Source organism: Saccostrea echinata, unplaced genomic scaffold (assembly GCF_033153115.1).
Source record: "Saccostrea echinata isolate AGI-Se365-2 ecotype Australia unplaced genomic scaffold, CSIRO_AGI_Sech_v1 ptg000025l, whole genome shotgun sequence".
Taxonomy (NCBI): Eukaryota; Metazoa; Mollusca; class Bivalvia; order Ostreida; family Ostreidae; genus Saccostrea; species Saccostrea echinata.
Window position 1 is genome coordinate 4,755,976 of NW_026889774.1, and position 14,364 is coordinate 4,770,339.

Consider the following 14,364-nt stretch of genomic DNA (forward strand, 5'->3'; position numbering starts at 1 on the left):
ATGCTTGGAAGAAAACAGTTTTCCAAAGCAGCTTTCTAAGCAATATAAGCGGTTTCTAAAGCAGTATATCCTCAGTCACTCTTACAAATTTGATCGGGATCGGGAGAAAATTCAATGTCGGGCTCAATGATCAATAAATATAAACAAAAGCTACCGCGAAAGTACGTACTAGGTACTTGACATAAAATACATTCAGTGATTTACTCTTCAGACATGGTATTACATGCATATGTGCGTAAAAGAAATAGTCATGACGAGTAGTGAGGAAGTAGACACTTCGTTATCAGGTAGCAATGATACAGGATCATCATCAGTTGCCTACGGCGGCAAATACATGCTCGTCAAAAAATTTCCGAAGAGAGCGCCAGACTGGAGATTAGAACATCTCGCAGAAATCTGCATTTTCTATGATGAAGAGGCCACCGAACTTAAAAAATTTATGACCAAACTTAGAAAACTGAAATGTGTTGTTCGGAGTGGACTGTCAGAAATGCCAAAAATTAGTCATGCCTTCATAAAAAACACCAAGGAGGTGTGGAATTTTTCTTATGTGTTTCAAAAAGAAACGGGGGAAGAGAAATGGGATGTTAGGGATGAAATTGAGAGAGCGACACGTGAATTTGAAGAGAAAGAAAATGACATCATGGAAGATATAAAGTCAAATGGAAGCAATAATTGGAAAAGGTATTGATCCATTGAATCCTGTTAAATGCTGGTATTGATTTGCTGTGATTTTCATTTTTTGTGCTATTGATTTGATGGTTTGGGGTTGTGGATATTGGCTTGACTATAGCTAGTGATGCAGGGGTTCTGGACCTGATTCCTTGTCCAATCATTCATTTTCTGTTCAAGTTATAAATCTGATTTTGTACTAACTGTGCAAGCTAGCTTTTTAAGAAAGATGCAGCCTTCAAAAATTCCAATCTAATTTTTAACATTTCTCAGTTGAGTCATAGTTGATCAGATGAATTCATAGACCTTTGGCCTCATGTTTTATTATTTAGGTTATTTTTTGGATGGAAGATCAATCTTTTTGAGTTCTGGAGACAGTTTTCAATGGTTCTGGAAAGACTCGGAGGAGCAACAGAAAAAAGGTTTAAACACCTTTTTATGGCTTTTTCCAGAATATTTTTCCTTTCACCAGAGTAAGTATAATACAGTTTTTCATGAACTGAGAATTGTCAATAAAATTTGAATTTCAAACTTTGATTAAAATAAATTTGCAGTTAAAAATCCACGTTATGCTAAAAAAAAAAAGAAAATTGGTATTAACATATTTTGTTTTGGACAAAATGTGTGTTGTTTAAAATGCCATTGTTGTACTGTAAAATTGAGATGGTCTATTCTTAAACATGTGCTGCTGTATATTTCATATAAAAATAAACAAGGTACTTTTTTTTAATCCGGTAAAATTAGACCTTTAATAAGTATTTGTTGCTCGTTTGAAGTCTAATTTTGATTAGATTGAAATTTTTTGTGCCCCACTTTATCTACATGTACCATGGTAACTACGGATTTATGATAACCAGAATTTTTTTTCTGAGAATCACCCATCATGTTTCTTATTATTATTCAGGCCAGGTGAGGCTTTTATAGAAAACATGATCATCAAAGATACTGTCGTCCGTGGCAGTCCAGAAGTTCGTTTTAAAACTTTTCAAGACAAGATTTTAAAGGTGTTTATTGTCACAGAGGTAAGATACTTTAATTTTACAAATGACAAATTTTTAAGTTTAGTAACCATAGTAATACAGTCTTCACCGAAATCATAAACTGTAACCTTTCAGCCATATAAACTGTGTTATAAAAAGAGTGAAAGTTTAAAAAAATGTATGGTAAATAATGAATGCTTGGCACACACAGGAAAATATGTATAATATTCAATCATCCAAAATGAACTAAAATTTTTGTCTGATAAAAAAGTAGACTTCACCAAGAAAACATAACTGTACTTATGCATTGTATATCAGTTTTTAGTTTTGTTGAACAAAGCTTTAAAAGTTACTAAAAATTTAAACCTGTGTTAATTTTTTTTAAAAGTTTTACTTTTCCATCAGTTTTGCTCCAGTATGAATGAAAATTTATAGGAATGTACCACACTTATGGAAAAAATTACATGAATATATTAGGTCACCTGAGTCATGCAGGTGATCTATTGCTATCCATTTTTGTCTGTCGAGATGTAATAATATGGGGTTAAAAAATATATTTTGTTAATAGTCTGCATGTTAATACACTGTATTGATAAATTGGGGACAGATATACATGTATACTAGACCAATTATTTTGTTGATCCTAATCATACTATTTTTCTTGTTTTGGGGCAACAAAACTTCATGTATCAGTTTATAGATCTTCTAAATTGTTTTACTCAGGTGACCGTTAAGACCCTTGGGCCTCTTCATCTTGTATATTTTTTTAATTTATTGGGTTCACTAAATTATTAACAGTTATTGAGTTACTGTATATGTTACCCAGACCAAACTCGCATGGATATTGCATCATGTATATATAGATTTATTCATGTATTTGAATTTTCAGGTTGAGCCATATGATGCTTTTGAAGGAAGCTACAAAACAGAGACTTTCACATATAAAAATATGGCCAAAAAAATTCTAGGTCAACATGGAATTGAGCTACTCATGGAGAGGAAGGGATCTTTCTTCTTTCCTTATGTTGTGGGGTTTCTGTGTATTGGAACACATGTAAGCATGCTGTGTCGATCTTTACACATATTTTCAGGAATATGAACCAGAAGTATTTTTTTAACTAAAATTTAATATAACATGTTGTCAGGTCACAGAAGGTATTCATTATTGATGTTCAGTCATTATTTGTCCATCATTCTGGCCTTTGTTAATGCTTGAAATTTTGACATCTTTTCAATCTAACTTGAAGAAAGGAATTTCAAATTGATATACGGTAATGAAAGACTTTTGTCCCAAGAGAGTGTAGTTTTTAGATTTAGTAAGAAATAGGGTCAGTGTGATCTTGAAAAAAAAAATATTTAAAATAAATATCCATCTAGGACTATATTTAAAATAAATATCCAACTCGGACTATTTGTCTAAGAAGCAAATGAAATGAATTTGACATGACACAGCAGCCTCTAGAAATAAAACTTAAGGATAATGACATAGTACATGTACATGTGTATAAAATTCTTACGACTGATTTATACAGTAAAACATGCTTATAGGGAAATGCCAGAAACAAACATCTTTGATTTGTTATAAACATAATTCTTAAGTTTTAAATGTTAAGTTCACAATAAACTTCTAAACCACAGGGAATAAAAATCACTTTGCTATTAATAGTATGAATTCCTTTAAGCATGTTCGCTGTAACAATGTTTTACTGCATTAGGTTACTATTACATATATTTCAGGTCATTTTGACATACCTGTACATTGATGAAGCTCACTTTCATCAGATAGTGGAGAAAGGAAGGGTAAATAAATCATGCAAAGCCACTATATCTTACACCAGACCATATGATTTCATGGACACTAATGATAGAGAGGAAATCCTAGAGTCTTTCTTCTGGTTTGGATTTGTTCAGTCAAATGCTTACCAGTTTAAATGGAAATAGATGTAAAGGCCATTTGAAATAATATAAACTTTGTTTGCCCTCTCCCAACCAAGGGTAAAAAAAATTGGGTCGGTAGGTACGTGGGAAAATTTTTTCCCTAGAAAATTTCAAAATCAATGCTTAATTTTTAAATATACATGTATTAAATTAAATTTTTTTTAAAAAAAATATCGTTTCCTGGAGATTAAAAAAAAGTATATATATATATTTAAAAAAAAATGTTGTTTATTAATAAAAAATATTTAAACTATCACCCTGAAAATTTATAGTAGAAATGTGAGAAAGCAAACCAAATCACAAGTATTGCCATTCCATGTTCATGCAGTGATGTGTGCAGAGCAAACAATTGAAATGTAAACATTAACAATAACAGACCTGATGTCTATGTTTACAAACACAGGTGTTTGACGTGATGTTATGAAGAACATTTTTGTCATTGAATTCTCTAAGAATTTTCTTGTTAAGTTCAATTCATTAAATTGAGGTTATTTTTTGAATAAGAACAGAAATTCATAATTTGAAAAAAAGGTAATGCAACTGTGTCCATGCATGCAGGCTCCTTTAATGTGTTCAAATCAAATTTATGCTCTTTTTTTTTTTTTTTTTTTTGTAAATGGGAATAAGTGATTAACAGCAAGTAATGTCTGACTTATGTTACAACAGTGTGATTAAATAAATAAAATTGAAACATTCTATGTTGAGTGTCTTTAAAGAAGAGGTTTACACCACCAATCCTTAAAATCGGACATCTCTCAAATTGGGTGTTTGGCACCATAGATACTGGTAATTCTGACTGCGATGGTCTGAGTTTACTTCAGAGAGCTAAAAATTATGGATGAAAATTCATTTCTGAGAAAAATACCTATGGCTAAACAAAAGAATTAAGATTCAATATTCAAGATGTTTAAAAAAAAAACACACAATAGACTGAGAATGTCCATATCTAATGATAAACAGATGCAGATACATGTAATACACTTTTTCTTCTGATATACATGTACTACATTTCAAGTTAAGTCAGCCAGGTGTCTACAATTCTCTAAAAGTGGCCTTGAACTTGCCAAAATGATCTTGATTCAATGTCAACGAAGATACACCTTATGATCAGGCCTTCAGTTATCCTTGAGTGAAGTATCATCACCCAATACTTTTCTTTCAATTAATTAATTTAATTTTATTACTTTAATATGTAAATTCAATTTTATTGGTTTGGACATCAGGCATATATAGCCTATGTAAGTCCTATCCATGTGTACTTTTCTGTCAGAGAGCTAAAATAGAACAGTAATTTTTCTTATTATGAAAGTAACCTTGAAGAACTCCAAAAAATTCGCCATTAAAAATTTATAAACAAGACAAACCTTACAGTTTTTTTTCTGCCTTGAACCTGTACAAATGACCCTGGGTCAAGGTCTGATCATGTACTTTCATGTCATCTTTCAAAACAGAGAGACTTGAGTAAGTCTATGGTCGTAAATATTTTAGTACTGATCAGGCCCATAGAACACCTCCCCCTTTTTTCTGAGTATATAGTACTAGTATTTTGCTATAGTAAATTTTCCTTTAGATGCTGCTTGGTTGCCCCCCCTCCCCACTTTTTGTTGTTGTAAGGTCGAGCATTGGGAAATTCAAGGAATTGGTGAGTAAATTAGGGGTTTTTTTTGCTTTCAGCCCTCCATATATGGCAAGAATTTAGTGCTGACTTTCACCTACGTTCAATTGTAACCAGTAACACAGGTTACATAGCCTTTTCACTGGGGAGCATTTATTCAGTTTTTCATTGGTTACACTGGTTACAAAGGTTACAGTGGTTACACTGGTTACAGTGGTTACAAAGTGATTAGTTCTTATCTTCATTTGTAACCAGTAACACAGCTTCTGGTGAACAGGTCAGCATTTTTCATTTATTCAGTTATTAATTGGTTACACTGGTTACAATGGTTACAGTGGTTACATCTGTATCTACAAGTTCCTACTTGGATTTTATATGATTTGTCACCAGAAGAATATAGTTGTAACTAGTGTAACCTAAAAATAAAGACCCCTTTCAGTTTCAGATGATCTGTAACCATTGTAACCGACTGTCACCAAAGGAATATAGTTGTAACCAGTGTAACCTAAAAATAAAGATCCCTTTAGGTTTTAGATGATCTGTAACCATTGTAACCGATTGTCACCAAAGGAATATAGTTGTAACCAGTGTAACCTAAAAATAAAGACCCCTTTCAGTTTCAGATGATCTGTAACCATTGTAACCGATTGTCAGCAAAGGAATATAGTTGTAACCAGTGTAACCTAAAAATAAAGATCCCTTTAGGTTTTAGATGATCTGTTACAGTAACCATTGTAACCGATTGTCACCAAAGGAATATAGTTGTAACCAGTGTAACCTAAAAATAAAGATCCCTTTAGGTTTTAGATGATCTGTAACCATTGTAACCGATTGTCACCAAAGGAATATAGTTATAACCAGTGTAACCTAAAAATAAAGACCCCTTTCAGTTTCAGATGATCTGTAACCATTGTAACCGATTGTTACCAAAGGAATATAGTTGTAACCAGTGTAACCTAAAAATAAAGATCCCTTTAGGTTTTAGATGATCTGTAACCATTGTAACCGATTATCACCAATGGAATATAGTTGTAACTAGTGTAACCTAAAAATTTTAAGACCCCTTTTGGATTTAAATGACCACCATCTTTAATTGAGAGATATATGTAACCTATGTTACTGGATTAAATAGTCTTGTAACAGGGTTACAATTGAACATAGGTGAAAGTCAGCACTAATTTCTTGCCATATCTAGCCCCCCCCCCCCCCCCACTTTTGGTCAGTTTAGGTTTTTTTTCAGATTTTTTGGGGGGTCCCCCTTCTGAAACCGTTTCTACGGGCCTACTTATTTAAAATAAATTATGTTTGATGAAAGTAAAATGTAATGAAGGGCTCTAGATTCAAGATAGTATGTATAGTTTGGCGCCAATGGCATTGTGTACTATTTTTAGAACCAGCGCGTCATGAACGCCCGGATGTACTAATAAACAACATGCATTGTTTGATGCCGGCTGTGCGATCCATAAGCTGATGTTTACAAGAAGAATATTAAATAAAGCTAGAGAAAACAATCATATACGTTGTTGAAACGAAATCATGGCGCATCAAAACGAAGTTCAAACATGGTCTTTGTCCGCAGAGGAGTTGTTCCAACGACATTTTCCCCTACACCAAGCATGCCGCAATGGCGACTTGGAAAAACTGTCGATTTTATTATCCGGCGGAAATGCCGAGTTCTACGAAGAGGACAGTTTTTACGGATGGTCTCCGTTACACTGGGCAGCAAATTTTGGAAAGGTGATAAATGTGACGCATGTCATTTTATTTTTCCTTATAATTATCAAGATTTTGAGAGAGGTATTTTTTCAGTTACCTGGTAACAGCGATATCTGTTTTAATTATTACGATCAAATAATGTACATTGTAGATTAGCTGCATGGAATTAAAACTTTCCTTGCTCGGATATAAACAAAGATTACTTTTGTGGGTACTGGGTTAATAAAGTACACTTTTTTAAATTAAACGGGTTAATTGTATCTACACGGTTTTTTAAAGTCGCTTGGATGCCATCTTTGGGGAAAAGCAGAAAATTGTCACAGTTGTTTGTTTGCAACTTTGTCATTTGACATATGAATGATTGTTACATCCCATATTTGATTGTCTTTTGATGAGGCTACATCAAAAAATGAAATGAAAAAGATTTATTTACCTTATGCAAAGTGTAGATTGCACCATAATGTTAAGTCACGTAGCATGTAAAGGAGCATTTGAAGGGAAGGACTTCTCTTGAAGGAATATAGTGGAAGAGAAATATTTTGCATGGTGAAAAATTATATATCATACTAAAAGGAGGGTTAGCCCCCTCTTTCATTTTGAGAATAAAATCTATATCATAACAATGGCAAAATAAAAATGTTAATTGTATTTATTGAATGTAAGCATACATTTCTTTGTAACAATGACGCTGTGTCTGTGATACATTGCCTTTAAAAGAAAAGAATTTGAAAAATGTCAGCATGTCCTTATTTTAGCTCACCTGCCTGATCAGATTAGTACAGAATGGGGCGAACTGTGATGTTCCCACTGAGCGGACCAACATTACCCCATCCCATGTTGCTGCCGAAAGTGGAAAAGGGCACTGTTTATCCTGGTTGCTTCAAAACCATGCCCTCATAAATCGACAGGTAAAAAATGATATTGTTTGTGCTAATTGACCTTTGTTTTCTTTTTCTCCCCCTAGCTGGCTTGTCTGAGGAAACTCTCTAGTCTCTCACAATATGGGTGTGACAATGTGTCCTCCAAGTTCCAACAATCTCCGCTTCATCTGGCGTGTTGTGCGGGTCACCCTCACTGTGCTCAGTGGCTAGTCCAGTCAGGTGCTAATATAGATCGCCAGGTATTGTGCTCTGTTTTCAGCCAGTTCCAAAGAGAGTACAGCATGGTGCTAATATCAGTGTGATAAAAATACAAAGATTTTTGTTCCATTTCCTATATGACTCCCTGAAATATTGGGGAAAAGTTTAAAGAGGTAGAGAAATCCCTGAGACAACTTTAAGGGACATTGAGTTTGATCAAATCAACTTTAAAACAGTTACATGTAATCATATTTGGATGTTGCCTAGATCTGCTTTATACATATAATACACTGTATTCATGAATTTAAAATGAGTAATGCTTAATACATAATTATAAGAAATAAATGAATATAAGAAAATGATTTGAAGAGTTCATACATCTATAAACTTGAGTGGTAGAAAATAATATATAAAATGTTTTTTAAAGATAATTCTGTTTTATTTTTATTGGAGAGTTAAATTATCAACAGCAGAGTAAATTCTTTTTTATTCAATTTTGGTTCAGAATATGAGGATTTTGTTGTACTTACAGGACTATTTGGGTGATACCCCAACACACAAAGCTGCCAAGAAAGGACATATGGAGTGTGTCAGTCTGCTAGTATCCCAGGGTGCAAGTTTATGGTAGGACATTGTTTGAGTTTATAAGTCTTAATAAGCTAACATATAAACAGTCTTGCAAATTATGATAATCTAAGTCTCAAGTTGCTTCATTTCTCATAAAAAAAAAAAAATGGCCAAGAAACTAAGTGTTAGGATTTATTATTATTTTTTTTTTTTTTGAAACTCAGTTTCATATCCATATAGATTACTAGAGGAATACAACTTCTGCTGAATCGTCTTCCTGATTTTTTTTTTATTTTTATGTACTTGGCTTATTTTACTTTCAGTTTGCTCAATCATAGTCACTGTACACCTAGTCAAGCAGCAGCAGAAAATGGTCACCTTGAGTGCGCTCAATACATTGAAAATGCTGCCAAACTGCAGGGTCAAGGGCAACTGCCCAAGACTCACTGTGTTACTATGCAACCATCGCACCTACTGCATGGTCAGATGGAGCACATAGTGACCGACATGGCTTATCAAAATGGTCACTTCTCTGATGGCCCCTGTCCTATTGATAATGGCATGGATATGTCAGGGGATGGACCAATGGTTGGCATGAAGAGGGGGCGAGATGAATTCTGTGAGGAGGATTCCTTCAAACGAATGAGGAAAGGGGGTCAGTATTGCTGTGTCTTTCATATTGAGGACATTGTGTACCTATTTTTTGCTATTGTCTACTTGTGTAAACATCTAACATCAAATTACTATTACAGACAATGTTTTGTAGTGTTATGTAAAACCTGAACATATGAGGGGGGAGCAAAAAAGTTCTGAGACTTTTTTTCATAAAGCAAATACATGTAACATGCAAGCCACATGAATGCTATTTTTCATACTTATAAATCAATGAACATTAATGTTTATTTACAAAATATTTTTCAGACATTGAAGATTATCAATCTTCAATATGGGAATATTTTATAAATTGTATTACATCATCTTAAAATCAGTATATAAATTTTGTATAAAACAATCTCATCCAAACATGGATTCATTTCAAGAGAAATATCTGGAGACAGAGTCTATTCATTTTTGCAAATTACACAGGAGAAATGAAGAAATAAACTGGATTAAATAAAATATGTTCAATAAACTACCAGTATATATATATATATATATATATATATATATATATATATATATATAGTTTTGTGCCATGCGGATTGTGGGATATTTTGTGTCTTTTTCACTCACGTTGTGGGTATCATGGATGGTTTATGGGTCATTATATATTGACCCACAAACCATGTGCCTAAAAATTTGTTTATGACAATAATATAGTTACTATTTTCATTTTTTACAAAAAAAAATTTTTTGACCCATAATTACACACTCAAAAAATGACCCACAATGCAAATATATATATATGAAATCTTACCACTCTGTGGATTGGCAGAATTTCGCGCGTGACCCACAATTTTTTATATACTTCCCCATGAGTATTGGAGGGATTATGGGAAGCAGCTAGATTTTATAGCCTAATTGCAGTGAATCATTATCAGATTGTAACGCATTATTTATTTACATGTATGTCATGCCATGCATGAGCTTTTGCTTTTAATGTAATACATTGTATAAATCTAGAAAAAATAAGGTTAAATAATTTTATAAGTTTTAATCGTACTATAGTTGTGTTCTTCCGAAAGTCTATATAATTATTCAGATATGAAAGAAAGCTTCAAGTATATCATTTTATAAGATATAATGACTTTAAAATGTTACTATAAAGAAGGCGCGTTACCCTGATGTGAACAGTGAAGTTTAAGTAATAAAGGAATATGTCAGTATGAAGTCGCAGAAAATCATTCACAACTCAAGGATTATTCAGAAAAAAATTATTACGCGTTAAGATTTTAGGGAAGTGTAATCAAATCAACAGTGATTTTAATATTTGATAGATAGACAAGTACAACTGTACATATCCCACGATGTTCTTTATATCAATATATTGACCCAGAATGATGTATAGTTGCCTGTAATTTGATCCCGCAATATTCTATATCTATATATATGTACATATAAATGACCCATAATTATCCGATACATGCATTACATGTACATGTAGAACCTTGATATAGATATATAGATATATTTATGTAATATATGTGTTTGTAATATTAACATATTTATGTGAGAGAAAGAGATAGGAGATTTGGGAACAAAAAAAATTACGTCTAAAACGTATTGAATAAAACAAGTAATTCAAAATAGGACAATCACTAACCATTTTACTCGCTAAATAGTCTCGAGTATTTGCTTTAATCCTCCCACGGGATGAACCTCTGCCATTCAGTCGATTGAATGGTCCCTGAAGGTTTGAAAAGGTGACCACTTCGCGGTTTATAAAGCGTAAACTGCCTAAACCCAGTATATATCCAACAATGTTCTTTTACTTTTTTGGATATATACGTATATCTTTATACTTATATACTATCCCACAACAATATACTCGTACTGTACATTGATCCCGCAACATTATATATATACAAATTAATGACCCACAATTATATCATACATACATTGTACCTAAATATTGAATTATATAAACTAGCTAATTAAAAATAGATCAATTAATGACATAAAATGTCTCTAAAATTTATCTTAAAATAAAAGGGTGGATCATGATGTTGGATTAAGAAATATATACGCATGTTGATCTGCCACTTACAAGTCTTCAGCATCTGACCAGATATTTGTTTTGTAAGACATAAACACAGCGGTTCTTAATCAATGGAAAGTTTTGCACCAAGAAACTTCTCGCACTAGATCATTTTGCTTAGTAACTTATATTATAGAGATACATTGCTTCCAGTCAAAAAGGCTTTGTTTCGGGATAGTGTATTTTGTGTATTGAGTGTTTAAATTCAATAATTATATTAAAAATCGGAAATCACTGAAATCCACAGTTTTTTTTAAAATCATATTTCACTTTACATAAAAAACAAGGGATGACACTCGACATCTTCGATACCAGGAAGTGCCTCGGTCCACATTATAAATAGGCGTCGGCGGAACCGGGGGGGGGGGGGGGGGCTAGGGGGGCTTAACCTCCCACTTTTGTGCTAAGATATACATAATATAGGCGTTAAAATTGGGGCTTACATTTTTTTTTTAAGATTTAGCCCCCCCCCCCCACACACACACTTTCAATTAGCCCTTCACTTTAATTTTCTTTTGACGCCTATGCTATACAATTATTTAAGGTAGATCGCGGGTTTGCTGACGTCACAATAGGATTCAACGTAGAAAGCCTATCGCGTTTACGTATCAAACTACAAACAAGCAAAAAATATCTTCAGCAGTATACGGTATTATATGAAACATACAGTAAAGCTTGTGTAGTCTGTAAAAATATTTATTCATTTATAATTATAGCTAAAGGATGGATCATTAACTAAAATAAGAGTGTTCTTTATGTTGGAAAATTCAGGGGCTAAAACTAATTCTGTTTATCAAAGTAAAACGCAATAATTCCTCATTCTTTGCATATATAATTGTCATTCAATTTATTTTTGCGGAATTAAAAAATTACATCATTTTTAAAAAGAAAATTGCGTCACAATCAACAAACCATCAAAACTTTTTCGCAATGAACATAAAGGAAAGTTTGTGTAACAGGGAAAGAATAGCAAGCTTGAATAACTTGGTTTTTAAAACAAAAAACACAACACAAAGAAAAGTCGGAAGATGCCCCCGCACTTGCAAAATACTGCATGGACGAAAATTCATGGGAGGCAGGGAGGCGAGTAGTTGAATTGAAATTGTTGCAGAGGGATTGAAAGAGTGTGTATTTTTCAATTAACCTTTACATCTCTTTTCTTGCACTGGTGAAAATAAAATACGGATTTGCATCCATTCTCTATATAGAATATCAGTAAGTGCGACAAAACGAATTCCGTGTCCACAGGAACACGCCACAACACAAATGGCAAAGGACTGTTGCTTTGACATCAACACCAAACTGGCACAGTTTCGCGAATTATGTTATTTGATTTAGTTTATTTCAGATCAGTTTAACACAGATTAAAATTCCCAAAGTGGAAACTTGAACAACACCCCTCCCCCCTTTACCCCCGGAATGGCGTGTCAGCAATGTTGAGGTCAAGGCAGTCCTTTACATGTAGTCCTTCACATGATATATGTATGTGTACCCTTCTAAGATGTCATTATGTTGATACAATACAAAGGCTGATCCAGCGCCGGAGTGTCAAGCGCCTGCCCTCCTATTTGATGATTTATTCGGTACTTTTGTAAAATTTGTTTTGTTTTGTTTAAGTCTACATGCTACTTTACGTGACTAGATATTAATTTGTTTTACACATAAGGTTACATATCTCTAAATCATTATTACAAAGTTATTATCTTGATGAAATGCACACTTGGAATTTGTAATATCTGGAATTTGATTTTTAAAGATCAACACTATTGTCTTAGCCATGCACAGTTATGTGAAAAAAAATAGTATGATCATATCTACATGTGGGGGGGGGGGGGGTGTCAGTGATGAATTAGAAAATTCTCAACAAGGGAGGCGTTCATCAATATAGTTTTGAGGTGATTTTGTTTTTAATCATATGTAGAAATGTAGAAATCGATTCTAAAAAAGAAATAAAAGTAGTTAACATCATGAAATAAAATATATGTACGTTCTAAATTGCCATCCAATAGTGATTCGCATTACATGTAGATAGTGTTGTGTGTGTGGGTGGGTGGGGTCAAGGCAAGAGTTGTCCCTCTCATTCTGTAATTTCTGGATCCGCCACTGTAATACTTGATTTATTTAGAAGTCATAAGCTGAAAACAAACATGCTAAACTGATCAAAATTGGCCAAATTCCCATTGGATAAGACGTCCTTTTCTGTAGAATTTTTCCGCATTGCTTGAGTTTATTGAGGGAAAAAAATCATATGACTTCTCTCCTGTGTTTCATTGAAATAATGTCACGCTGTGGGTAAAGTATGGCAACTTTTACATGAACATTATCATCAATCAATAAAAATTGAATTTACGGATAACATGCTTTATTTTGAGTGAGTTGTTGATTAATTGATATTTTTTTCTGGTCACGCAGGTATACGAAAATAGTGATGTCGCACTAACGTAATATAACGTCTTGATGAAAATACAATGTTTGATGGAAAATTGTAAAACTTTAAAGTTCTTTTTCGAGAAATTGAGCTAGAGTACATATTAATTTTTTTTTAATAGATCGATTCTAAATTTACTCCAGATTTATTGTGTTGAGTAATAACAACATAACCACGCAGACGAATCTCAAAAAAATTTCAGAAAGAAAAATTCGAAACGAAAGGATTTAGCTGACAAATTTTCAGCGTATGTTTTCAGACACAGTTAACCCGCGATCTACCTTAATGCCTGAGCAGTCAATAGACCAGAATATTTTTCCCGAGGTGCACGGAGCAGCTCTGCCTCAGTGTGTTCTATTGCCCGAGGCCAACAGCCGAGGGCAATAGAATACACTGAGCTGCTCCCTGCACCTCGGGAAAAATATTCTCGTCTATTAATTGCTCAGGCATTAAATTATTATTTTGTTACCTAATTCCATTTTCATTATTTATAGCATTGTTTCAAATTATTGTTTACCATTGACGTCTGCGCAATGTTATATATAAATTCGAAACCCAGATCGGTTTTTCCGAAATTCGTTGCGGTCCAATAGATCGCAGTCTATTGACCGACAGTTGGTCCAATAGATCACAGTTTATTGACCGGCAGTTCATAGATCGGTTTCAAAAAA

The 14,364-nt window shown here is 33.3% G+C and overlaps 2 protein-coding genes across 6 annotated transcripts in view; both read left to right on the plus strand.

The window, feature by feature from the left end:
• The first annotated feature begins 204 nt into the window (after nt 1-204).
• LOC133192510 (uncharacterized) lies at nt 205-4,253 on the plus strand. The gene is made up of 5 exons (XM_061328506.1): nt 205-684; nt 1,005-1,145; nt 1,577-1,694; nt 2,542-2,706; nt 3,390-4,253. The coding sequence occupies exons 1-5, from the start codon at nt 224-226 to the stop codon at nt 3,591-3,593; spliced, it is 1,089 nt and encodes a 362-aa protein (XP_061184490.1). The 5' UTR covers nt 205-223; the 3' UTR covers nt 3,594-4,253.
• A 2,334-nt stretch (nt 4,254-6,587) lies between these two features.
• LOC133191899 (ankyrin repeat domain-containing protein 10-like) overlaps nt 6,588-14,364 on the plus strand; it is a 62,745-nt gene continuing 54,968 nt past the window's right edge. For 3 of the 5 annotated variants that reach the window (XM_061327645.1, XM_061327648.1, XM_061327650.1), the window contains exons 1-4: nt 6,590-6,942; nt 7,886-8,041; nt 8,533-8,624; nt 8,891-9,222. In XM_061327645.1, the coding sequence (XP_061183629.1) occupies nt 6,742-6,942; nt 7,886-8,041; nt 8,533-8,624; nt 8,891-9,222 (781 nt within the window). In that variant the 5' untranslated portion in view covers nt 6,590-6,741. Of the gene's footprint in view, nt 6,943-7,676; nt 7,830-7,885; nt 8,042-8,532; nt 8,625-8,890; nt 9,223-14,364 lie in introns of all 5 variants that reach the window. The other 2 variants (XM_061327646.1, XM_061327647.1) reach the window with 2 other exon arrangements.